The 27,373-nt window shown below is 47.4% G+C and overlaps 1 protein-coding gene and 1 long non-coding RNA gene across 2 annotated transcripts; both read left to right on the forward strand.

Moving 5' to 3' along the window:
- Positions 1 to 2,680: 2,680 nt before the first annotated feature.
- On the forward strand, positions 2,681 to 25,687 carry DMAC2 (distal membrane arm assembly component 2). The gene is made up of 6 exons (XM_081200626.1): positions 2,681 to 2,809; positions 8,416 to 8,606; positions 10,838 to 10,918; positions 13,311 to 13,438; positions 16,668 to 16,830; positions 25,153 to 25,687. Exons 1-6 carry the CDS (start codon positions 2,771 to 2,773, stop codon positions 25,370 to 25,372), a joined length of 822 nt encoding a protein of 273 aa, XP_081056752.1. The 5' UTR covers positions 2,681 to 2,770; the 3' UTR covers positions 25,373 to 25,687.
- Positions 16,825 to 18,512, forward strand: LOC308590659. Its single transcript, XR_014009848.1, has 3 exons — positions 16,825 to 16,940; positions 17,644 to 18,067; positions 18,406 to 18,512. It is a non-coding gene; the product is annotated as an uncharacterized lncRNA (long non-coding RNA).
- Positions 25,688 to 27,373: the final 1,686 nt, after the last annotated feature.

Below are 27,373 nucleotides of genomic sequence, written 5' to 3' on the forward strand. Positions count from 1 at the left end.
CAGTACGTCGGCTCTAAAGTTGGGATACTGTTGCAGGTTCCCATCGAAGTGAGAGACCAGCCCGCCTGCCCGTCTCGCCAACCCAATTCCCTCCTGCCGGGGTGTCTGCTTTGTCAGCACGTCTAACCTGACCTGGAGATCCCTGCAGGCGGCAGCTGCCTCCTCCTCTCTCTTCCTGGATGCGAGAACCTCGGCGTTCAGTTGTGCCACTGCTTTTCTGAGGTCCTCTATCTGCTGCTCAGCCGTCATGTCGTCTGCCGTTCGTGAGCTCGCTAGTAGGCACCTGTTTCTCTCCCCTCCTCGAGGCTGTAGATGCCCACAATGGTGTGACGGAGCTTACTGTCAGAGCTGCTTGAAGATCCTAGCTCACAGAGGATCACGCTAGCCAGCGATCATTGAGTAAAAGTCTTTATTGAATTACAGTTTCCATTCTCACGCTGCTGCGCGCAAACTCTACGTCTAGTAGCTAGATCGGCGAAGCTCCGTCTGAGTCTCCGCCCCGTGTGCACCAACTTAATATCCTAGCCTTGCTCCACCTTTTCCGCCTGACTGTCCTCCTCTGGGTCCCTCTACCCCCCGGGGCTTCTTCCTTCCGGGATTCTTCTGACGCTGACCCGGACCCTCCTGCCTCCTTGCGCCGGGCTTTAGGACCTGGTTCCCTTTCGGGGCTGCTTACTGCGCCGCCTTCCTCTGCATTTGAACTTGGCGCGCGCGCCCAACCTTCCACCTTCCTCTTAACCGTTTCTTCGCTCCCCGATGGAGGTGTGGCCACTCCTGACTCATGCCCTCCCTCCTGTGGTGAGCTGCCAGCGCTTCCCCCCTGGCTCCCTTCCTCTTCCCTGCTTCCTGGCGGTGACGCTGGTCCCGATTTCCAGCTGCTCCCCCCTGAGTCCCTTCTGGCTCTATCTTCCTGGGGTGCCCCCCTTGACTCCCCCCTTGCCCTGGCCACTGGTGCTCCTTTCTGTGAATCCTCTGATTCACTGGAAAGACTAGGAGATCTCGGGTCGTCGTCATCACTCATCTTTTCTTCTGCCTCCTCCCCTTCGCTCTCTGTTTCCTCCCTTGCCCGTGCCTCTGCTCCTAAACCCCTGACAACAGGTAAATACGCCATACATTTAGAGCAGTTAACATATTACAGTGGTACCTCAGGTTAAGTATTTAATTCATTCCGGAGGTCCGTTCTTAACCTGAAAATGTTCTTAACCTGAAGCACCACTTTAGCTAATGGGGCCCCCTGCTGCCGCCGCGCTGCTGGAGCACGATTTCTCTTCTCATCCTGAAGCAAAGTTCTTAACCTGAAGCACTATTTCTGGGTTAGCGGAGTCTGTAACCTGAAGCGTATGTAACCTGAAGTGTATGTAACCCGAGGTACCACTGTACTTTAAACAACCATGGCTCCCCTCCAGGAAAACCTGGGAACTGTCGTTTGTTATGGGTGCTGAGATTTGTTAGGAGAGCTAAAATTTCCAGAGCTCCCTGTAGAGACAGATTAATTCATAAACGACTGATAATTGTAGCTCTGTGAGGGGGTAAGTAGAGTCTCCTGACAACTCAGCAGCCATAACAGTTCCCATGATTCTTTCAGAGAAGCCATCACAGTGCTCTGAATGAGCTGCTGTCTCTCAGAACAGATGCTGGAAAATGACACGTAAGGGCAGGTGGTCTCCTCTTTGCACAACCTACTTGCAAGCTTCCCAGAGATATCAGCCTACTGCTTTTGAAAGCAAATGATGGGTGCTCTCCTTTGGAGCCCAAGGAAGTATTAAGGAAAAGTTATTCTTAAGACAGTAGCTGGGCAAGGAAATGGTGGGGATGGTACATATAGATTAAGTAGAGAAGAAGAAGAACATATGTTTAGAGAAGATTGGAAAATGTTTATTGAATATACGGTGGAAAATTGTGTGCACTTGAAAACGTTGACAGCATTAAGATAAATTCAACAGTGTAAATAAGTTTTAACGGATGGAATAACGGAATACTGAATGGTTTATCTTTTGTAAAATATGCAGGAATTTATGATGTGCAAAATGAACTATGGAAAGAGAAGGGAAGTCATTGATATTTCAAGGATGTTTAAATGAGCATTCTAAATTGTAAAACAGAAAAGTTAATGATAGATAGATAGAGGAAATGGTAGGGATGGTAATAGAACCAGAAACTCAATGCAGGTTTTGCTTGTGAGCATGTGCTGAATGCCTTCCTTTTATTACACCAACTTGCACCCACCCATACAGTGCCTCTGATCACATGCAGAGTGCTTCAAAGAGGCACTTTTAAAACAATCTTTGTTAACAACAATCCCTTTGGACATTCGCAGACATTTCCAAAACCTCATTCTTTATTTAAATCACCACGATCTTGCAGAAATTAGATAAATCAATGTCGAAAACGACATATGAAATTTCAGCCTGGTTTCAATCTTCCTGTCGTGACACCTGGTGAAAAGAATGAAATCCTGGCTAAGCCAGTAAAACATTGTCTTGTTGTCAACCTGGGAAGAAGCCTTTACAAGTTCAACACCTGGTCAAATGATTTTTATCGCACCATATAGATTTGGACAGGTCTTGCCCTCTTTCCTTAAAAGGAGCTCGTCTCCTCCGCCTTGAGAACACATAGAGTAAATACATCTCCAATTCCAGGTAAGGGCAAGAAATCGACTGGAGACTTCATTTGCCGCCTTTGAGCATGCCCAGAATACAGGGCGCATGCTCAGTAGTATTGGAACCGGAGCCTAGACGGCATTCCGCCCTCCTTCAAGCGCCCGTACCGAATGTCACATGACTTGTCCAAGATGGCTGCGCCCATGTTGGTAAGTGACCTGGTGGAGGTGCATGGTTTTTTTCCCCTTGGCAATCGTGTCTTGGCCATGTTAGCAGCGGAGCTGGAAGGACCGGGGGTGGGGAGTCGGAAGCGAGGAAGTGTTTACTTTCACATGGCCGGTATGGAGAAGAGAATGTGCTGTTGTTGCTGCTTTCCATGTGGCTGCTTGGGAAATGGATGCCCCCCCCCCCAGGCTAATCTCTGCTCTGTCCTTTTCTACGGGCTCTTCGCCCGCGCCGTTAGCAGCAACTTGGCAGACAGAAATTAAGCAAGGGGCGCTTATTCATACTGTTGAATTTCTCCGCAAGCAAAGGTTCCATTTGAAGGAGTTTATCAGCAGCAAGACTTAAAAAAGTGGGAACCGGCAACACCCCTTGCAACTCCTGGGGGAAGATGATGAGTGCTCGTAGCTACTTTGGTTACCATGGTTGCCAACTTCTTATTATACCAGAGCTGCTGTTCTTTAACAGCTGTGACAAAAGAGATAATTTAGTAGCTGGAAACTTGCCCCATTACTGCATCTCTCTGCTGGGGATAGTTTCACCTGTAGCATTTTTGCCTGACACCTGCTACTGCTAAAAGCACAGGAGCCTTGATAGGAAGATGTCAGCAGCACATTCTCCCATCCCAGCATCTCATATAATAGAGAAATGTGTATTGGTTTCTGAGTAGCCAAGTTCATAAGTGTCTAGTCTTTATTTTGTTTTGGCTAAACTGAAACACCTACAGCTCCTTGGGTTTGCACTTCTTTTCATTACAGTGGTACCTTGGGTTACAGATGCTTCAGGTTACAGACTCTGCTAACCCAGAAATAGTACCTCGGATTAAGAACTTTGCTTCAGGATGAGAACAGAAATCGCGTGGTGGCAGCGGGAGGCACCTTAGCTAAAGTGGTACCTCAGGTTAAGAACAGTTTCAGGTTAAGAACGGACCTCTGGAACGAATTAAGTTCTTAACCCGAGGTACCACTGTAATGTGGATTCCAAAAACAGTGTTTGCTGTGCGACCAGCTGGTGGTGCTATACATCAACAAAAGATGCTGCTTCTGTGTTTTGACTATTCTATCTGTACAGCATTTGTAATATGTAATTTTATAATGTTGGGTTGCTGTTTCTGCCTGTCAGGGCTCTTGTGCTGTTAGCAACTGCATGACAGACAGAAAATGTGTAGAAGGAGTTTTTGCCTTCTCTGTTGTCTCCTTGCCAGGAAACCAATTACCTGCTGGATTTCTGACCTTACCCAGGGTTGTGCACTAATTAAAAGGGTTTACAGCTCAATCCTGGCTATGTCTACTCCAGTGTAAACCCTGCTGAATTTAGCGGGGCGTGCTCCCAGGAAATCACGGTTAGGATTGCAGCCTAATCCCATTTAGCTGAGAGTAAGCCCAGTAGATGGAACGCGGGTGGCGCTGTGGGTTAAACCACAGAGCCTAGGACTTGCCGATCAGAAGGTCGGCGGTTCGAATCCCTGCGACGGGGTGAGCTCCCGTTGCTCAGTCCCTGCTCCTGCCAACCTAGCAGTTCGAAAGCATGTCAAAGTGCAAGTAGATAAATAGGTACCGCTCCGGCGGGAAGGTAAACGGCGTTTCCATGCGCTGCTCTGGTTTGCCAGAAGCGGCTCAGTCATGCTGGCCACATGACCTGGAAGCTGTCTGTGGACAAATGTCGGCTCCCTCGGCCTATAGAGCAAGATGAGCGTGCAACCTCAGAGTCGGTCACGACTGGACCTAATGGTCAGGGGTCCCTTTACCTTTACCTTTAAGCCCGGTAGAATTTAATGGAGCTTGCATCTGAGTAGACAGTGTTAAGCTTGTTCTGCTAATCCTCTACGTGTAATTAATTGGTTAAATTAAAATATTTCTGCCTCTAATGGCAAACTCAGGTAATAAGTGCCAACAGAAGCGGAGCCAAAACAAAACTTAGGTGCATGGTTGGTTGTAAGGTTTGTGTGCATGTTCCTGCCCATTCTCCATCTTTTGAGTTCACCCGAAATGTCTGAAGAGGGCTATAGCGGATTGTTGTGAAGTGAGTTCATGAGGGGAGATGTGAACAGGAGACTTCCCTTGCTCACTGTGCAAAGTTCCAGCAGGGACAGCAGCACAGCAGAGGTCTCACCTCTGCAAATATCCAGAGGAATCTGGTTGCTTGCTGTTAAAAATAGAACATTAACCTAGATCAGGCACCCCCAACCTGCGGCCCTCCAGATGTTTTGGCCTACAACTCCCATTCTCCCTTGCTAACAGGACCAATGGTCAGGGATGATGGGAACTGTAGTCAAAAACATCTGGAAGGCCGAAGGTTGGGGATGCCTGACCTAGATGGACTACACGTTCCGATCCAGTTGGGTTTCTCTTTTGTTCTTATGGCTGCACAGGAAGAAAGTATGAGAGGTAACTCTGAAACTGCTGCTGTGCCATTTCCCTCCCGTGATTCATAAGGCAACATCCTTCCTCGGTTCCTCTTCATCCTGGAGAAGAGTGACTAGTGGGGTGCCACAGGGTTCTGTCTTGGGCCCGGTCTTATTCAACATCTTTATCAACGACTTGGATGATGGACTCAAGGGCATCCTGATCAAATTTGTAGATGACACCAAACTGGGAGGGGTGGCTAACACCCCAGAGGACAGGATCACACTTCAAAACGACCTTGACAGATTAGAGAACTGGGCCAAAACAAACAAGATGAACTTTAACAGGGAGAAATGTAAAGTATTGCACTTGGGCAAAAAAAATGAGAGGCACAAATACAAGATAGGTGACACCTGGTTTGAGAGCAGTACATGTGAAAAGGATCTAGGAGTCTTGGTTGACCACAAACTTGACATGAGCCAACAGTGTGACGCGGCAGCTAAAAAAGCCAATGCAATTCTGGGCCTCATCAATAGGAGTATAGCATCTAGATCAAGGGAAGTAATAGTGCCACTGTATTCTGCTCTGGTCAGACCTCACCTGGAGTACTGTGTCCAGTTCTGGGCACCACAATTCAAGAAGGACACTGACCAACTGGAACATGTCCAGAGGAGGGCAACCAAAATGGTCAAAGGCCTGGAAATGATGCCTTATGAGGAACGACTAAGGGAGCTGGGCATGTTTAGCCTGGAGAAGAGGAGGTTAAGGGGTGATATGATAGCCATGTTCAAATATATAAAAGGATGTCACATAGAGGAGGGAGAAAGGTTGTTTTCTGCTGCTCCAGAGAAGCGGACACGGAGCAATGGATCCAAACTACAAGAAAGAAGATTCCACCTAAACATTAGGAAGAACTTCCTGACAGTAAGAGCTGTTTGACAGTGGAATTTGCTGCCAAGGAGTGTGGTGGAGTCTCCTACTTTGGAGGTCTTTAAGCAGAGGCTTGACAACCATATGTCAGGAGTGCTCTGATGGTGTTTCCTGCTTGGCAGGGGGTTGGACTCGATGGCCCTTGTGGTCTATTCCAACTCTATGATTCTATGATCCTAATTGCTTAACTAGTCTGGGATTTTTTGAAGCGGATGCATCCAGCCTTGCTGCGGTGCCAGAGGGCAACTTGTAAACAGGACTTTTCTTTTCCCTGGCTTGTGATTGATTTGGTTGTCAGCTAGACAGGCTGGGAAGGAATGTGGTTTGTTGGTTTCCCTCTTTAACATTTCCTTTCCTGTTTCTCTGCTTGAGAGCAATTGAGCCCTTAATACATCTGTTTGGCACCTTGGATTGCGGATGGGATTGCCAATTCCTTCCTGGGTTTTGTCTCTTATGAGCAGCGTGTTGTCTGCAGACATTAGCAGATGGGGATGTTCACTTGCCACAAAGTTCTTTTTCTTTTTCTAGCCTGGCCGGTTTAGCAACCCTAGTTTGACAGATCTGGATGTAAGAGCTCCAGATCTGAATCAATATGGCGAAACAATATGGGCTCACCAGGAGGACCAACGGTTGGTTGTGCATATAAAATGGGAATTGTGGCGTATTTCTGTGGGTGGGTGTAGAAGGCGGCAAAGAAAGGATAAGAGAGAGAGAGAGAGAGAGGACAGCAGATCTAAATAGACTGGAGACCAGCACAAGAGCCCAGCACAAGAGCCCGGCTGGATCAGACCAAGATATTTATTTATTTAGACATACATACATACATACATACATACATACATACATACCCTGCCTTTACCCCCCATGGGACTCAAGGCAGCTTACATATAAAAATAAGAACCACTAAAACATAAGTGGAAAAAACCCACTCATTAAAAAACAGTTGAACATTGAATCATAGAATCATAGAATCATAGAGTTGGAAGAGACCACAAGGGCCATCGAGTCCAACCCCCTGCCAAGCAGGAAACACCATCAGAGCACTCCTGACATATGGTTGTCAAGCCTCTGCTTAAAGACCTCCAAAGGAGGAGACTCCACCACACTCCTTGGCAGCAAATTCCACTGTCAAACAGCTCTTACTGTCAGGAAGTTCTTCCTAATGTTTAGGCGGAATCTTCTTTCTTGTAGTTTGGATCCATTGCTCCGTGTCCGCTTCTCTGGAGCAGCAGAAAACAACCTTTCTCCCTCCTCTATGTGACATCCTTTTATATATTTGAACATGGCTATCATATCACCCCTTAACCTCCTCTTCTCCAGGCTAAACATGCCCAGCTCCCTTAGCCGTTCCTCATAAGGCATCGTTTCCAGGCCTTTGACCATTTTCGTTGCCCTCCTCTGGACACGTTCCAGTTGGTCAGTGTCCTTCTTGAACTGTGGTGCCCAGAACTGGACACAGTACTCCAGGTGAGGTCTGACCAGAGCAGAATACAGTGGCACTATTACTTCCCTTGATCTAGATGCTATACTCCTACCAAATCATACCAAATGCTATACTCCTACCAGATCATACCAAAGCAGTTTGAAGTCCATATTGTGATATCTGTTTCATAATATCTGACCTGATGATATAGAGAGAATCATGGTGTGTGTGTGTGTGTGTGCGTGCGTGCATGCGCTATGCAGAAATCACAATGCGGGAAAACCTTATTTCAGACTTTGTGATATATCAGTACAGTGGTACCTTGGGTTAAGTACTTAATTCGTTCCAGAGGTCCGTTCTTAACCTGAAACTGTTCTTAACCTGAAGCACCACTTTAGCTAATGGGGCCTCCTGCTGCCGCTGCGCCACCGGAGCACGATTTCTGTTCTCATCCTGAAGCAAAGTTCTTAACCCGAGGTACTATTTCTGGGTTAGCAGAGTCTGTAACCTGAAGCGTATGTAACCCGAGATACCACTGTATATCGCAATGTTTAGCTGGTGATATATTGCGATGTTGAAAACCACGTATCGCCCAGCCCTAGATAGGAATTAGACCCCACCAGCATATATAGAGCAGAATATATAAGTGCCAAAAATTATGCGGGAGAATTATATTGCAGAATGAGTTAACAAGCGGCTGGACCTGGAAAAGTGGAAGAACGGTGGCCTAAAAAGGATTTATTGTGTTAATGTGGGAAATGGTCACCTCCCGTTGGAGATGCAAGAAGGAATGACACAAGGAAACTGCAATATTTCGACAAAATATGTCTTCTTTTCCAAATAACTCTCCCTCTCCCCCTCCCCCACCGCTACCCCTGTTTTGTTCTTTCTCCAGTTCCAGCACAGCAGAGGCTTTGTCTCATTATGCTACACTAGCCTCCGGTATAGGAGCAAATCAACTCTCCCCACTCCAGGTCCCGTGAGAAGCAAGTTTCTCCAGTACCTCTGCGACCGTTTCTATGACATCGAAACCATTGTAGACTTTGGCAAGAGGCTAAGGCTATGGAACGCACAAAGGAAAAACAGGTATATGCCCCTGCCACGTGTTTTGCAGGAATGTTTCTGTTGGGAATCTGAGGTGAGAAACCCACGTGGCAGAAGCTGTCCCCAGTTCCAATCACCACACAGAGGCAGCTTAAGGTCCAAGACAGTTTACAGCTGCAGAAGATAAGGCTTCAGTAATATGTACTGATGTATATGTACAGTTTGTAGGCTTTGCAGATACAGATACAGGCAACTCCCCACTTATGCACATTCAAGGTATGCCCCATGGAGGACCTTAAGGTCCATAAATAGCAACACCCTAAAGGTCCCGGGCCCTAAGGAAGTCAGATTAGCCTCAACCAGAGGCAGGGCCTTTTCAACACTGGCTCCGGCCTGGTGGAACGCTCTGTCTCATGAGACCAGGGCCCTGCGGGATCTGATTTATTTCCGCAGGGACTGTAAGACAGAGTTGTTCCGCCTGGCCTTTGGCTTGGAATCAATTTGATTCCCCGTCTTTCTTTCTTTCTTTCTCCTCCTGTGATGAGGCTGTGTTTTAATGTTGTATTTAACCTTGTTTTTAAGTTGTATTTCAATCAACTTGTTTTTATTATTGGTTGTTAGCCGCCCTGAACCCGCCTTGGCTGGGGAGGGCGGGGTATAAATAAAATTATTATTATTATTATGGTACGTGTGTGACCACAGATGCGGGCACCATTTTCGGCCCCGGAAGGGGGCAGGGTGAAGCACATCATGCCAACACACACGTTGCCTTGGAACACCACCTCTGCGCAAATTACAAATATATACAAACACAAAGTATTTTTGTTGCTCCAGCAATTAAGGCGTAACAGACTCCAGCTCACAGACAGACTCGCTGACTGACTAATGAGCTGATATGCCTTAATCACTTATGGCAATGGCTCAGTGGCGCCTATATAGCAACTGGCTTCGCTGACCTTGCACATGTTGCCTTACCTCCTACATGGGGTGGTTTTGCCTATGAAGGAAATTAACCCCTTCCTCCATGTCCGGTCCCTCCAACAGTTTCTAGACCAGAGGTGGCCCTCTAGGCATTGCTGGGCTCCCAGCTCCCACCAGCCCCAGCCAACATGGGCAAAGGAAAGGGATGATGGGAGTTGTAGTCCAGCAGCCTGCCTGGGGATCCTTGAATCTGGACTGTTTTCACACACTAGCAACGCATCCTGTAGAATTCTATCCGTGATACTTCAGCTGCACAATCAGAATGGATTTCAGGAAACAAAAAGTCGTACTGTATTGAAAAAATACGACTCTCGAGCCCTCTGGCCCCAGAATGGGAACCAGGCGTTCCGTTTTGGTAACTGTAACCCCAGTTTAAGGAGTCATTTGGCGCCTAGCTTATAAATAATAATAATAAAAAAAATATTTTTATATCCTGCCCTCCCCAGCCGAAGCCGGGCTCAGAGTGGCTAACAACAGTAAAATAGTACAGCATTCTAAAATCAATTCATTCTAAAATCAATTCAAAATCAAATTAATGGCAACCATTGGGCTAGAGTGCTATGAGGATTACCAAAGGAGGGGGTCAGACTGTGCCTTGGCCAAAGGCCTGGTGGAACAGCTCCGGCTTGCAGGCCCTGCGGAAAGATGTCAAGTCCCGCAGGGCCCTAGTCTCTTGTGATAGCGCATTTCACCAGATCGGGGCCACGGCCGAAAAGGCCCTGGCTCTGGTTGAGGCCAGCCTAACCTCCCTGTGGCCTGGGACCTCCAAGGTGTTTTTGTTTGAAGACCGTAAGGTCCTCCGCGGTGGATACCAGGAGAGGCGGTCTTGTAGGTACAAGGGTCCTAGGCCGTATACGGCTTTAAAGGTTAAAACCAGCACCTTAAACCTGATCCTGTACTCCACCGGGAGCCAGTGCAGCTGGTATAGCACCGGGTGAATGTGATCCTGCGGCAAGGACCCCGTAAGGAGTCTCGCCGCGGCATTCTGCACCCGCTGGAGTTTCTGGGTCAGTCTCAAGGGCAGCCCCACGTAGCGTGAGTTACAATAATCCAGTCCGGAGGAGAGCTCAGTGCGGAGGAAGATGGAGGCAAATTTGGAAAGGAAAGAGTGATTGAAAAATGAGCGTCATTAAGTGAGCTTCCTATTGCCTCAGAGTTGCTTCAGACCATGTTTGTTTGTTTGTTTTGTTTTAATGCCCTCCTTTAATGTTCCTCGCTGTGGGATCGGGTGAACGACAAAGAGCCGGTTACAAGTGATTTGAATGACTAACATGTCCCAACTTGACCCTCAGATACAACATCCAGGCGAAGAACTATTTCGGGGAAAATATCGCAGCTGCCGTCTTTGTCCTGGCTTTGAAGGGAAGCATTAGGTATGTCAAACGTGCTCCGGCCAAAGCAGTGCATTGTGGGAGTTACCTGAGGATCTTCTCAGAGACTCTTGATCCCCTGAGGGACTCTATAGATTCCCTCTTGGTGTTTTCTTTGATGTTCTTTCCAGTTTTATAGCCCAGGGCAGCTAGAATAAAACGGGGAGGGCGGCTTGTTCTGCCAGTTTTCTGTGGGAGCCATTTTGCTGATCCCAGTCACTCGTGCATTTAAAACCATCTCTAGAAACCCCTCAGGAAAGGAGAGAGAAAAGGCTTTTAAACAAACGTAGCTATTGTTTGCTGAGCTTCTTGTTATACAAAAATACATACAATGTATTTCAAAGCATAGGTAAATATACATTGCCCTTTTTTTTGTTCAATAAATTTATCAATGAATCAATTTTATTTATTGATAGTTATTCAGAGATATACAGAAATACATACTCATTGTAAAGTATCTTTTTATATAATGTGCTGAGATAAAACAGAGATAAAAAAGAGCAAAGTCAGAAAGAAGGAAGTACCAGAAAAGGAGAAATCTAAAGAAGAGAAAGCAAGAGAAAAAGAAAAGAAAGAAAAAACTAATGAAAGATAGAGTAGAAAAAAGGAGTTCTGACTCTCTGCAACTACATATGATTTTTATTTTTTAAGATCCAACCATTCTCTCTTCTTTACCAGTATATTTTTAAATCTTAAAATCCAGATATTGCAAGTTCATTTTCTCTTTCAGACAGAAAGTTCCTAAGAAATTTTCAATCCTTAACAAACATTAGTAGTGATTTTTTTCTAATTAAACATGTTAGCTTAGCCATCTCAGCCAAGTCCAATAATTTTATAAGCCATTATTCTATAGTGGGTCTTTCCATCTTTTTGCGTGTTGTAGTCTCATTGCAGTAATCATATATTGGAGTACCTAATTGTCCATAATCCTTTTCTAATTGCATGTCCATTAGCCCTAAAAGAAAGAGTTCTGGCTTCAGTTGGATATTAACTGGTAAAAATATGTTGCAGTAGAAGCGTATTTGCATAAAAACACATGCGATTAAAAAAAATGCACAAAGGAAGCCTCCATATCAGTAGCAGAAAAACTTGGCAGCAAAGCTAACAGCAAACCGTATTGCCTAAAGCAGTCAAAGACCTCTGAGAAAAGGTTAAGTTTTTACCTGGTGCCAGCTGCCAAGGAGCCAGGTGGAAATCACTAGGTAGAGCATGCCTGGGTAAAGCGGGTGGCGCTGTGGGTTAAACCACAGAGCCTAGGACTTGCCGATCAGAAGGTCGGCGGTTCGAATCCCCACAACGGGGTGAGCTCCCGTTGCTCAGTCCCTGCTCCTGCCAACCTAGCAGTTCGAAAGCACGTCAAAGTGCAAGTAGATAAATAGGTACCGCTCCAGCGGGAAGGTAAACGGCGTTTCCGTGCGCTGTTCTGGTTCGCCAGAAGCGGCTTAGTCATGCTGGCCACATGACCCGGAAGCTGTCTGCGGACAAATGCTGGCTCCCTTGGCCAGTAAAGCAAGATGAGCACCGCAACACCAGATTCGGCCACGACTGGACCTAACGGTCAGGGGTCCCTTTACCTGTACCTGCCAAGGAGCCAGGTGGAAATCACTGGGTAGATCATGCCATAATGGGGACCAGAAAAGGCCCTTTTCCCTTGCCATTATTCTCTGAGCTTCTCTCAAAGTTTGAACCTGTTAAGTGTCCAAACCTAAGAATGGTCTTACAAAAAACGCCAGCACCCAAATTCTGTAGAGAGAAAAAGGCAGATTCTGAAATAATAATACTAAGAAGAAGAAGAAGAAGAAGAAGAAGAAGTTATTTATATCCTGCCCTCCCCAGCTGAAGCTGGGCTCAAAGCGGCTAACAACAGTAAAAATAACACAATTTACATAAAACCACAATCAATGAGTTGAAATACATTGTAAAATCAAGTCAATTCTAAAATCAATTCAGAGTCAAATTAATGGCAACCATTGGGCTAGAGTTCTGTGAAGATTGCCAAAGGAGGGAGTCAGACTGTGCCTTGACCAAAGGCCTGGTGGAACAGCTCTGTCTTGCAGGCCCTGTGGAAAGATGTCAAGTCCCGCAGGGCCCTAGTCTCTTGTGACAGCGCATTTCACCAGATCGGGGCCACGGCCGAAAAAGCCCTGGCTCTGGTTGAGGCCAGCCTAACCTCCCTGTGGCCCGGGACCTCCGAGATATTTTTGTTTGAAGACCGTAAGGTCCTCCGTGGGACATACCAGGAGAGGCGGTCCCGTAGGATTATCTGAATAATCCTGCCAGTTTTACACCCCTTGCGCACACACGCCATCTGCTTCCTGCCTTTTGCTGAAGCTGCCCCGTGAGAGAACCACCTACAGGAACGGGTTTTAACAAAGCAACATGGTTTTCGTTTCAGGCTCCGGGGCAAAACGGAATGGGAGGACCAGAAGGGCGGCTTGGTTTTCCTGCAAGACAAAGACACCTGCTTGGAAGGAGCCAACCTCAGCGGCTCCATCATCAACTATGACGGCCTGGATAACCTGGGTAATAAGACGTTGTGCTTTTGTGTGTCCAGAGGGCTTCCAAGTGGCTGGTCCTGTGTTGTCCTCGCTGCAGGAATAGGCAGCTGGGGGCTCTGGGTTTAAATGTATCCGTCCTCCTACCCCCACAGCAGTTTCAAGTAGTTGTTAAATTATAGGGGGAGAAGACAGGGGGATGTTAATGAAATCTGCAAGCCTCCCCCCCCCCCCAATTTTAGTTAAATCCCCCACACCTTCATAGCCTTCTTTTTAAAAAAGTAGCTAAAGGGGTCATCACAGAAGATAAGGAATCTGGGCCTCCTCTGTCCCTCTCTCCAAGGACACCCCTTCCCCTTACTGATCTTACCACTGTCTCCTGGGCCCCATCTGCACAATACATTAAATGTACAGTGGTACCTCAGGTTAAGTACTTAATTTGTTCGTACTTATCCCGAAACTGTTCTTAACCTGTAGCACCACTTTAGGTAATGGGGCCTCCTGCTGCTGCCGCGCCGCCGGAGCACGGTTTCTGTTCTCATCCTGAAGCAAAGTTCTTAACCTGAAGCACTATTTCTGGGTTAGTGGAGTCTGTAACCTGAAGCGTATGTAACCTGAGGTACCACTGTACTCTTACACCACTTTAAGCAGCCATGGTTCCCCCCAAAGAATTCTGGGAGCTGTAGCTTGTTAAGGGTGCTGAGAGTTGTAAGGAGACCCCATTCTCCTTCACAGAGCTACACTTCACAGAGTGGTTTAACAATCGGTCCCTCTTCTCAGTGAGCTCTGGAAAAGCGCTGCAGGAAGAAGCCCTTCCTTTTTAGCTGTCCTGGATCTTCAAAAATGCAGCCACAAGTTCTAGTTCTAGTGCGGCAGAGAGATGGAGCAAAACTTTCCCCCTGCACACTTTTTCCAGGCCACGTGTAGTTTTATAAACTTCTGTTGTGTCGCCTCGCCGTTTCTCCAAACTGAGAAGCCCCTGGCGCTGCAAACTTTCCTCCTGGGGAAATTGTTCCATCTTCCTTGATCATTCCCGGTTGCGCTTTTCCGAACCTTTTCCAACTCTGCAATCTCCTTTTTGAAGTGACACAATTAGAGTTGTACGTTGGCATTATTCATTCCGTTTGCACCAGCCCAACCCCTTAGCAAGGCACAAGGAGGGCGAGTTTTTCAGGCGAGGTTGATCAGAACCACACATGGTATTCTAAGTGCAGTCGCAACATAGGTTTGTATGGTGGTTGCTGTCTAACAGGAAAATTCAATAATACCAGTAATAATTTTATTATTGATACCCCACCCTCCTGGCTGAGTTTCCCCAGCTACTCTGGGCGGCTTCCAACACATAGAAACATACATGAAACATGAAATTTATTACGGTCAGAGACCAGCTTGAGAAAACACAATCTACAATCCCAATAGCAAAACGAAACATTTAAAACAATATACAACAATGGATTTTAAGTTTAAAAGTGCGATCAGCATATAAACACATAAAAACTTTAAAATAGACTACCTTAGAGAAATGACCCAAAGTCGCCCGTGGATCCGGGTTTGGGAATTTTCTTAACAAACCAGATTCAGGGGATGATCTGTGCCTACAGATTTGTGGGCGGAATCTGGCGACAATCTGGGTTGTCTTGTGGTCTTTGCCTAACAGGAGAAGATCGAGTTTTTGCATTACTGGGAGGTCAGCAAGCCTCACCAGCAGGGGGTCAGTGGTTTCATAGAAACATAATAAAACATCAAATGTTAAAAAAAATCCCTGAACAAGGCTGCCTTCGGATTTCTTCCTAACGTTTTGTAGCTCTTTATCTCCTTGACATCTGATGGGAGGGAGTTCCATAAGGCGAGTGCCACTACAGATGCAGCTTCACATCTTGCAGCGAGGGAACCACCACTCAGAGCTGGATCTCAGTGTGAGGGCTGGACAAAGGGAGTGGAGACGCTCCTTCAGGTATACAGGGCCGAGGTCGTTTAGGGCTTTAAAAGTCAGCACCAACACTTTCAGTTGGGCTTGGAAACATCCTGGGAGCCAGTGAAGATCCAGTAGGACTGGTGTTATATGGTCCCGGCGGCTGCTCCCAATCACCAGTCTGGCAGCCACATCCTGGATTAGTTGTGGTTTCCAAGTCACCTTCAAAGGCAGCCCCACGTAGAGCACATCACAGTAGTCCCAAGTGGGAGATAACCATAGCATGTACCGCTCTGGCAAGACAGTGCGCAGGCAGGGTCTCAAGTCAGCATACTAGATGGAGCTGGTAGACAGCTGCCCTGGACACAGAACTGACCTGCAGTAGCCAGTGATTTTTTTCTGATGATACACAATCATATGGACACTGAGGTCCAGCTCCGAGGGCCTTCTGGCGGTTCCCTCACTGTGAGAAGCCAAGTTACAGGGAACCAGGCAGAGGGCCTTCTCGGTGGTGGCACCCACCCTGTGGAACGCTCTCCCACCAGATGTCAAAGAGAACAACAACTACCAGGCTTTTAGAAGACATCTGAAGGCAGCCCTGTTTAGGGAAGCTTTTAATGTTTGATGCATTACTATATTTTAATATTTTGTTGGAAGCCACCTAGAGTGACTGGGGAAGCCCAGCCAGATGGGCGGGGTATAAATAATAAATTATTATAATTATAAATTATTATATGGGTGGAGGGGTGGTGTAGGAAAGGAAACGGCAATGTATTATCAAATATCTATCGTGCATCTGATAGAACTGGGCTCTGGGCAACACTTCTTCCCTCCCCCTCACCGCCCCTTCACAATAAATTTGTTAGGTGCTACAGAGCTGCTATGTTTTTACTTTTAAGTCCCTGTCAGAGAAAAAGGCAGGGTATAAATAAATACATCATCATAATAGGGTTGCAGAGTTCTGACAGGTACTGTATTTTTCGCTCTATAAGACGCACCAGACCACAAGACGCACCTAGTTTTTGGAGGAGAAAAACAAGAAGAAAAAATATTCTGAATCTCAGAAGCCGGAACAGCAAGAGGGATCGCTGTGCAGTGAAAGCAGAAATCCCTCTTGCTGTTCTGGCTTCTGGGATAGCTGTGCAGCCTGCATTCGCTCTTACTTTTTAGGAGGGAAAAAGTGAGTCTTATAGAGCAAAAATACAGTATCTCCTTTCAGCACTGAGCACACACCTGTTTGGACCATGTTACATGCCGGCAGGCATTGCACCGGGGTTGGACGAGATGAAGATTGGCTGCAGCCAGTTTACAAACCTGCTTTTCCTTCCCGCCCTCCCTCCCGCAGTCAACCAAAGAAACCTGAAGCAGCTGGACCTCAGCAGGTGCCCCTACATCGACGACTGGAGTCTGAGCCGCCTTCACAACTTTGCAGACACCCTGCAGGAGCTTTCGCTGGCTGGGTGCCCGCAGGTCACTGAGAGGGGGCTGGCCTGCCTCCACCAGCTCGAGTGAGTACCAGTCAGTTGAAGGGGGTCCGAGTCGCGTTGCCTAGCAAGCAGGGGCTAGGAGTCTCCAGGGAACTCTTGCCTGAGAGCAGAATCCAGATACAAAGTCAGAGGTCTGGCTTGAGAGCAGTACATGTGAAAAGGATCTAGGAGTCTTGGTTGACCACAAACTTGACATGAGCCAACAGTGTGACGCGGCAGCTAAAAAAGCCAATGCAATTCTGGGCTGCATCAATAGGAGTATAGCATCTAGATCAAGGGAAGTAATAGTGCCACTGTATTCTGCTCTGGTCAGACCTCACCTGGAGTACTGGGTCCAGTTCTGGGCACCACAGTTCAAGAAGGACACTGACAAACTGGAACGTGTCCAGAGGAGGGCAACCAAAATGGTCAAAGGCCTGGAAACGATGCCTTATGAGGAACGGCTAAGGGAGCTGGGCATGTTTAGCCTGGAGAAGAGGAGGTTAAGGGGTGATATGATAGCCATGTTCAAATATATAAAAGGATGTCACATAGAGGAGGGAGAAAGGTTGTTTTCTGCTGCCGCTTCCAGAGAAGCGGACACAGAGCAATGGATCCAAACTACAAGAAAGAAGATTCCACCTAAGCATTAGGAAGAACTTCCTGACAGTAAGAGCTGTTCGACAGTGGAATTTGCTGCCAAGGAGTGTGGTGAAGTCTCCTACTTTGGAGGTCTTTAAGCAGAGGCTTGACAACCATATGTCAGGAGTGCTCTGATGGTGTTTCCTGCTTGGCAGGGGGTTGGACTCGATGGCCCTTGTGGTCTCTTCCAACTCTATGATTCTATGATTCTAGGTCCAGTCCAGAGGTCAGGGAATGCAGACGATCACAGAGCTCTGTTTCCAGCACCTGACTGCTGCTGATAGCTGTGTTTAAGAAGGCTGAAGCCAGCTGGTTCGCCTTAGTGCCTTCTCTTCCATGACCTCGAAGCCTGATCAGCTGCAGGTGGAGTCCCAATGCATTCTCCTCCTTCAGGTGTAGCATTCCCAAAGCAAGGAAGGATTGGACTCTGATTAATAAAATACACACGAGGCTTGACCAGCAAGACTCTGGGAGGAGTGCGTGTAATAATTCCTCTCCACCCCTCGGCCCAGGTCGTTTTATTCACAAAAGAACTTTTTACATAGTGTTCGTAAGAACCAATCAGATTTCCTCTGAGCATTTCAAAACCCCCACATAGGACAAAGTCAGATCAGAAGAAATTCTTTTAAGTACAGTGGTGCCCCGCAAGACGAATGCCTCACAAGACGGAAAACTCGCTAGACGAAAGAGTTTTCCGTTTTGGAGGTGCTTCGCAAAACGAATCTCCTATGGGCTTGCTTCACAAGACGACAATGTCTTGCGAGTTCCTGCGGGGTTTTTTTCCTCCCCCCCCCCTTTTCTAAGCCGCTAAGCCGCTTATCAGCTGATCCGATAAGACGATAAGACGCTAAAAGCCGCTAATAGCGCTAATCCGCTAATCCATCAATGGGCTTGCTTCGCAAGACGAAAAAACCGCTAGACGAAGAGAATCACAGAACGGATTCTTTTCGTCTTGCGAGGCACCACTGTACAAAGAAACGATTTCCTACTCGAGCATGCATATGTAGTTCAGAGTAAATAAAATAGGAATAAAAGGAGGAATGCATTCAGCAAAACCCCAGAGGTCATAAACAGGAGTAAACAGGAGAGGCAGTATTTACTATCTCCTTGTGAACTCTCTTCCTGGCCCTTAAGATCTATCTAAAGATTAAACTACATCAAAGCTACCTTCTCTCTTTATGACCCAGGATGCCTGATGGATGAGCAACTGGCCTGTGTTTCAGAATGCTTATACGTCCCTGTCAGGTGTGGAGAAAGCAAATGGCAAAGGTGGAGAGGCTTGTGGGATTCGATCAGAAACCATTGTCAATGAATCAAACCTGGTCAACGCAGTGCTTTCATCGCGGACACAATGGCTTGCTTCATTTTTCATAATTCCTCATAGCAATCCCATCTGACCCCCACACTCTGGATATTTGCACCCCTGCATTCAGGCTGCGTTTCAACAGGAGAAGCTGACCCCTGGCTCGTGACCGAGGGGCTTGTACTGGCAAAATTTGTAAATGCTGGAGGCCATCACAGCAGCCCCCAAAATCACTTTCCCAAAAATTCAGACCCAGTGGATTTGCAGACTTCCTCTGTGCCAGTCTACCGCTGGGGCTGATGGGAGTTGTAGTGCACCTGCTTGGGGGGCACCTGGTTGGCAATAGCAGCTCTGTGCTAACCTGCCAGAGAGAGAGCTGTGAAACTTGAAAGCCTTGCCATCACCTCATTTGCCTTGCCCGGAGTGAGAAAGAGCAGGTTGTTTACGTGCTCCAGCAGGCAATGGCCTGGCTCACAATAATCTCAAGAATCCTTAGTTAAAATAAACAATGGCTTGATGTGCTAGTGCACTGCTTGCAAAATTGACTTGCAAGCACTTCGCACAAACACACACCCTCTCTCTCTCACGCACACAATAACACACTACTGTTACTGCTGGGAAGCAAGCCATGGTCTGGTTTGTCGTAATGCTCAGTCCAGACATGTTACAGATAGGTAGCCGTGTTGGTCTGCCATAGTCAAAATAAAAAAAATCCTTCCTGTAGCACCTTAAAGACCAACTAAGTTAGTTCTTGGTATAAGCTTTCGTGTGCATGCACACTTCTTCAGATACCGGACATGGTTTGTTTCCCCCACAAAGCAGAAGTGCCACACCACTAACAAATCTGGGTTTCGAGAGAAACAAGCCACAAGTTATGAAAATCCAGTACAGTCATACTGTATAAATATGCTTCAGGTTGAGCGCTTTCGGGTTGCGCTCCACGGCGACCCGGAAGTAACGGAGCGCGTTACTTCCGGGTTTCGCTGCTCGCGCATGCGCAGACAGTAAAAATGATGTCATGCGCGGAAGCGATGAAACGCGACCCGCGCATGCGCAGACTCGCTGTCGCATCTTATGTTCCATTCGGGATGCGAACAGGGCTCCGGAACGGATCCCATTCGCATCCCGAGGTACCACTGTAGGACAGTAAGGGGAGAAGTGGAGGGCCTACATTTGATGACAGCTGTGGGAGAACTGGGCACCATTTGAGTAAAACAGCCTGGTAGGACGAATTCCGCCTGCTGGCCAGAAGTTCCCCTCCTCTGGTCTGAGGTGGCGCAAGCAGCTGAAATTGTAGTTTGCTTCTCCCTTTGTGTTCTCCATCCATAAGAACAGCCTGCAGGATCAGGCCGGTGACCCATTTAGTCCAGCATACTGTCCTCTTTTTTTTATCTTTATCGGTTTTACAGATTTTGCAAATTTCACCATCATAATACATAACACATACCTTATTCCTTTTAACCTTAATACTTTAACTCTAAACAAGTTTGTACTTTCCTCCCTCCTCCTTCTGGTTTCTCTATATTTTCTTTATATTTACGCATTTGTCAGAGGACCTTAAGGTCCATGAATAATTAGTTTAGAGGTCCCAGGCCCTAAGGAAGTCAGATTATCCTCCACCAGGGCCAGGGCATTCTCAGTGATGGCTCCGACTTGGTGGAATGCTCTGTCCCATGAGACCAGGGCCCTGCAGGATTTAACTTCCTTCCGCAGGGCCTGTAAGACAGAACTATTCTGCCTGGCTTTCAATTTGAACCTGGCCTGATCTTTTGTTCCCCTTCCTTCCCTCCCCCTCCCCTTTTTGTGAAGATTACCCGCTCTGGGATCCCACAGCTAATTCTCCCCTGATCTCCTTGCTGGCCCAAATAGGACTAATTTAGCCAGCTAGCCCTGGTGATCATCTAATGTTTATTGGATGGATTTCCCCCCTAAATTGATTTTTGATTTTATTGTTATTTACGCTTTTTACCGTATTTTATGCTGGGGTTTTTTGTAGCATCAATTAAGTGTTTTAAATTTGTTGTTAAGTGCCCTGAGCCTGTTTTCCTGAACCGGTAAGGGCGGGGTATAAATAAAATTATTATTATTATTATTATTATTATTATTATTATTATTATTATTATTTATTATGTTTACATTCTATGTGTACTTAATACTATGGAATAATACTATTCAAAATTTCAATTAAATATGCATCCTTCCATTGTTGTAATATATTCGTTCAATGTTCTTAAATCCTCCTTCCACAGAGTAATGGATTAAAACTGGTACACATGAAACACACACACACACACACACACACACACACACACACACACACGTTTTTCACGTGTACCAGTTTTAATCCATTCCTCTGACTTTGTGGAAGCACGTTTGGTGCTGAAACCTTGCAAGGAACACTTCGGATCCTAGTTGTCTAAATACTCTCCTGCCTTTAGCTGCTCAGCTCACATTTGCCCTTGATCTGAAGAATGGAGGCAGCAATGTTTGCTGAATACCAGTTACCGGAAACCAGAGGAGGGAACGAGGGGTCCTGTGTTCGAGTACTGCTTGGTGGTTTCCCACCGGAGGCCTTGGTTGGCCCCTGTGAGAGCGGGAGGCTGAACTGGATGTGCCCCCTGGCCTGATCCGGCAGGCTCTTCTTACAGATGGAAAACCAGTGGTCTTCCAGGAGTTGTTGGACTACGGTTCCCAAGCGTTGCAAAGGATGATGGGAGTTGTAGTCCGGAAGCGTTTGGAAGGTTTGCCGGTCCCCGATCTAAACCATGTGGACCGAAAGGCGAGGGAAGCACTTTAAAGGTTTTAACCTTTAAACCCCTATACTGCCTAGGTCCCTTGTACCTACGGGACCGCCTCTCCTGGTATGTCCCACGGTCTTCAAACAAAAACCTCTTGGAGGTCCCAGGCCACAGGGAGCTTAGGCTGGCCTCAACCAGAGCCAGGGCTTTTTCGGCCGTGGCCCCGATCTGGTGGAACTCACTGTCACAAGAGACTAGGGCCCTGCGGGACTTGACATCTTTCCGCAGGGCCTGTTAGACAGAGATGTTCCACCAAGCCTTTGGCCAAGGCACAGCCTGACCCCCTCCTTCTGTAATCCTCATAGCACTCTAGCCCAATGGTTGCCATTAATTTGATTTTGAATTGATTTTAGAATGAATTGATTTTAGAATTCATTTCAAATGATTGATTGTGATTTTATGTGAACTGTGTTGCTTTTGTTGTTGGCTGCTCTGAGCCCGGCTTCGGCTGGGGCGGGCAGGATATAAATAAAAAAATATTATTATTATTATTATTTATTATTAAAGCTGCTGTGAGTCAGGCAGAGACAACTAGGGAATCAGGACGATCTGGAAGAGGTTCAGGCCATGGAGCATCTTCCTTGATTTGCAACCCTGAGTCAGGACAGGGTGTGGCCATTGCAGATGAGCTGTTCCTTTAGGCTCTCTGCCGCCCACGGTGTCGCCAGTTTTCCAAAGGTGATTTCCCCTTTCGGTTGTTTCGGGCCAGCTGTTCAGGACTGCCCCGTGATCCTGAATAGCAGGAACTTCAGGAGCCAGAAAAGGAAACGTTTCTCCCCACAACCTGCCATTAGCTTATGGAATTCCCTGCCACTAAAATTCCACCAGCCTGGGTATTTGTTTATTCATTTATTTTTAAAAGGATTAAGCAACGTTTATGGAGCAGCCAAGCTGCCGAGGGCTGTTAGCCATCACAGCTAAATGGAACCTCCACATTCAGAGGCACTGTATCTTCGCAACCTTCATAATTCTCTGTTTTAGTAATACTCCAGAAAGCTAGCCGATCTGGCTTGTTGAATTTGTGCGTTGCTCATAAGTCCCAAAGCGATTTACAAGGACCAAACAAGTAATACAGTAGAAAATACAAAAACTTATTTTTAAAAAATATAATCAGAGTAAACACAAAGCAAAAAAAGTGCATGGGGGTGGATCATGTAAGTTAACCTGAAGTCTCGCAGATTAAAAGCAGGACTAGCTAAATGAACCTTGGGTTGATTGGTTAAATTTGCCTCTAGTATTTTTTTTTAAATGGGAGTGGGCAGTTCTTCTTCAGCCCAGTGGACACACGTCCTTATGGGTGGTAAAGGTAAATGGACCCCTGATCATTAGGTTCAGTCGTGGCCGACTCTGGAGTTGTGGCACTCATCTCACTTTATTTGCCGAGGGAGCCGGTGTACAGCTTCCGGGTCATATGGCCAGCATGACTAAGCCGCTTCTGGCGAACCAGACCAGCGCACGGAAACGCCGTTTACCTTCCCGCCGGAGCGGTACCTATTTATCTACTTGCACTTTGACGTGCTTTCGAACTGCTATGTTGGCAGGAGCAGGGACCAGGCAACGGGAGCTCACCCCGTCGCGGGGATTTGAACCACCAACCTTCCAATCGGCAAGCCCATGAGGCTCAGTGGTTTAGACCACAGCGCCACCCGCGTCCCCCCTTATGGGTGGGGGCAGAGGGAAAAAGTGGCTAGGGCAGCAGATGGGGCTTTTGCCTTTGCACAACAAGGCTACATTCCAGCCATTCACAAAATAGACATTTCTGCAACACCCCTGTCCATCCAGCCACATGAAAGGCACTCATAGGACTTATTGCAGCTAATGAACGTCATCTGAGGAAGCGCGATGGAGCAGCACTGGTAGAAGACCTGTCATGACCCAGGAAGCATCTCAAGGGATTCTGTATTCAGTCCCTGAGTGCGAGTCCCTGGTTTAGGCTTCTGTTTACGAAATTTATATTTCTCTTCTCGCTGCAGAAAGTACTGAAGTGGCTTTCAACCCAAGAAAAACACAATAGCAAAAATAAATAAATCACACAACTTTGTTGAAATCACACTGAAGGATAGTCAAGGATGTAATATCATAAAAGGGTTTATCCCCGATATTACCCCTCTACCTAGCCTACAGTGAACCAGGAAACAAACCATTCAATCATGGGTCATAACCATGAACACAGTTCTGCACCTGTATTTTAAAAGAAACAACGTCCTTGCATTGAGACATGATGTCTGTGTGTCACGGCTTAGAGGAGGCCTTGTTCTAAGATTACGTTTGCCGTCTTGCATAAGGGCTAAGATTAGTTTTCATAAAGGCTAAATTAGTATTTGGCTTAGCTAATTGGGGGCACTGTTTTACTCAACCAAGATTTGCGGTTAACTGATTTCAGCAACTGATTAATTGACCACACACCAGAACCCTCATTAAAATCCCCCCTGATTAATCCATTACGGCTTTGGGTGTTTAATCTACCGTCGAGTGTTGTTGTTGTTGCTGAGTCATTTAGTCGTGTCAGTCTCTTTGTGACCCCCTGGACCAGAGCACGCCAGGCACTCCTGTCTTCCACTGCCTCCCGCAGTTTGGTCAAACTCATGCTGGTAGCTTCGAGAACACCGTCCAACCATCTCGTCCTCTGGCGTCCCCTTCTCCTTGAGCCCTCCATCTTTCCCAACATCAGGGTCTTTTCCAGGGAGTCTTCTCTTCTCATGAGGTGGCCAAAGTATTGGAGCCTCAGCTTCAGGATCTGTCCTTCCAGTGAGCACTCAGGGCTGATTTCCTTAAGAATGGAGAGGTTTGATCTTCTTGCAGTCCATGGGACTCTCAAGAGCAGGCATCCCCAACCTGTGGCCCTCCAGATGTTTTGGCCTACAACTCCCATGATCCCTAGCTAACAGGGACAGTGGTCAGGGATGATGGGAATTGTAGTCCAAAACATCTGGAGGGCCGAAGGTTGGGAATGCCTGCTCAGGAGTCTCCTCCAGCACCAGAATTCAAAAGCATCAATTCTTTGGCGACCAGCCTTCTTTATGCTCCAGCTCTCACTTCCATACATCACTACAACTCTGCTGAAATAATAATAATAATAAAAAAATTTATTTATATCCCGCCCTCCCCATCCGAAGCCGGGCTCAGGGCAGCTAACAACAATAAAATAGTACAACATTCTAAAATCATTTCATTATAAAATTAATTCAACTCAAATTGATGGCAACCATTAGGCTAAAGTTCTGTGAAGATTGTCAAAGGAGGGAGTCAGGCTGTGCCCTGACCAAAGGCCTGGTGGAACAGCTCTGTCTTGCAGGCCCTGCGGAAAGATGTCAAGTCCCACCAGATTGGAGCCACAGCCGAAAAAGCCCTGGCTCTAGTTGAGGCCAGCCTATCTTCTCTGTGGCCTGGGACCTTCAGGGTGTTTTTGTTTGAAGACCGTAAGTTCCTCTGTGGGACATACCAGGAGAGGCGGCCCCATAGGTACGAGGGTCCTAGGCTGTATAGGGCTTGAAAGCCATCCTTGCTTTTTTTTGCTCTCTATTGGTAAAAATGTGCAAAGTGATCATTGCCACGAGCATTGCACATGGGCAGGGGGCTGTGCAAATGGCTTTATGAACCCTCCCTCTCTTGTCCTTTCAGGAATCTCAGGTTCTTGGATGTCTCTGACCTGCCCGCCGTCCGCCACAAAGAACTGGTTCGGATCCTGCTGGAGGAGATGCTGCCTCAGTGTCACATTGTGGGGATGAACTATCCCGAGGGGGTGGGCCTGCCCTTGGACTCTGACAAACACAGAGGCGAAATAGAGGAGGAGCACCAGGGAGGTGCTGGAAGCCAGGAAAAGAGAGAAGTCTCCATTTGAATGGGGAGGGCCGTGTCTCAGAGACTCTTCCCCCCACCCACCCCCCAAGCAAATCGGAGCGTTCCCCCAAAGGTGACACAAAGACAACAAAAGACGTGGTTGCTCTGAAGCAGAGATGGGGAATCTGTATCCCTCGAGGTGTTGCTGGACTCCAACTCCCATCAGCCCCGGCCAGCTTGGTTGGTGTTGAGGCATGATGGGACTTGGAGTCCAACAAAACCAGTTTCCCCACCCCTGTTCTGAAGAATGCCTTCCCTACGGTTATTTCACCTTCCTTATATTCCTCCACATAATAAACAGACCCTCCGTATTCTGGCAGTGTGTACCTCCGAGCTTTTATTGTTCCCTTTTTAAAACACAGTGGTACCTCAGGTTACATACGCTTCAGGTTACAGACTCCGCTAACCCAGAAATAGTACCTCGGGTTAAGAACTTTGCTTCAGGATGAGAGCAGGAATCGTGCTCTGGCGGTGCAGCAGCAGCAGGAGGCCCCATTAACTAAAGTGGTGCTTCAGGTTAAGAACAGTTTCAGGTTAAGAACGGACCTAAGGAACGAATTAAGTACTTAACCCGAGGTACCACTGTAGTTTGGTGAGCACACCAGAAACCAGAGTTGTTGTTGCAGGCATCTGTCTGTCTTGAGAGACAATGGAGTGCGCCTCCGGGGTTGAAGTCAAACGGCTGTGTTAGCAGCACTGAAGTGACCTCCCCGGGGCTCAAGCCTGGGCAGTGTGGATGGAGGTCCGGGGCTGCTCAGTTGACAAGACCCCCCTCTCGGCTTCTCTGATGCTGTCCAACGGAAAGCAGAGCAAGATGCAGGAGTTGACGGAAGGAGGTGTACAAGGCACCATCCAACCGCCTTAGGGACAACTTCAGATTTGTGTAGGCTTTACTCCAGATCCTTTTCTTCTCCCAAAGATACCCTGCAAGGCAGCAGAGGGTTAGGATCAGAGTTTCCCTTCTCCTAGATGGGCCACATTCCCAGGTTGACGAGCCCCATTTGCCCTTAGAACGAAAGCAGCTTTTGGTATAAAATAGCACGGGTGTCCTGAACTTCTGGACGCAGGTGGTGCTGTGGGTTAAACCACAAAGCCTAGGGCTTGCCGATCAGAAGGTCAGTGGTTCGAATCCCCGCAACGAGGTGAGCTCCCATTGCTCAGTCCCTGTTCCTGCCAACCTAGCAGTTCGAAAGCATGTCAAAGTGCAAGTAGATAAATAGGTACCACTCCAGCGGGAAGGTAAATGGCGTTTCTGTGCGCTTCTCTGGTTCGCCAGAAGCGGCTCAGTCATGCTGGCCACATGACCCGGAAGCTGTACGCCGGCTCCCTAGGCCAGTAAAGTGAGATGAGTGCCACAATCCCAGAGTCGGCCACGACTGGACCTAATGGTCAGGGGTCCCTTTACCATTTACCTGAACTTTCAGGCCCCTAGCAACAAATAGTTCATTTAATTGATCTATAGCATCCTTCTCCAAGACGCAGGTGGCGCTGTGGGTTAAACCACAGAGCCTAGGGCTTGCCGATCAGAAGGTCGGCGGTTCGAATCCCCACAACGGGGTGAGCTCCCATTGCTCAGTCCCTGTTCCTGCCAACCTAGCAGTTCGAAAGCACCTCAAAGTGCAAGGAGATAAATAGGTATCACTCTGGCGGGAAGGTAAACGGCGTTTCCGTGCGCTGCTCTGGTTCGCCAGAAGCGGCTTAGTCATGCTGGCCACTTGACCCGGAAGCTGTACACCGGCTCCCTCGGCCAGTAAAGCGAGATGAGCGTCGCAACCCCAGAGTCATCCGCGACTGGACTTAATTGTCAGGGGTCCCTTTACCTTTTACCTGAACTTTCATGCCCCTAGCAACCAATAGTTCAGTTAATTGATCTATTGCATCCTTCTCCAACTGGTGGTGTTCTAGATGTTTTGGACAACAGTTGTTGTGCTGGTTTGGACTGATGGTGTTATTGCGATCGGAAATGTCTGATGGGCACCAGGATGCGAGGCTGACTTATTAT

The sequence above is a fragment of the Podarcis bocagei genome (genome assembly GCF_964188305.1).
Source record: "Podarcis bocagei genome assembly, chromosome: 7".
In the NCBI taxonomy this organism is placed as follows: Eukaryota; Metazoa; Chordata; class Lepidosauria; order Squamata; family Lacertidae; genus Podarcis; species Podarcis bocagei.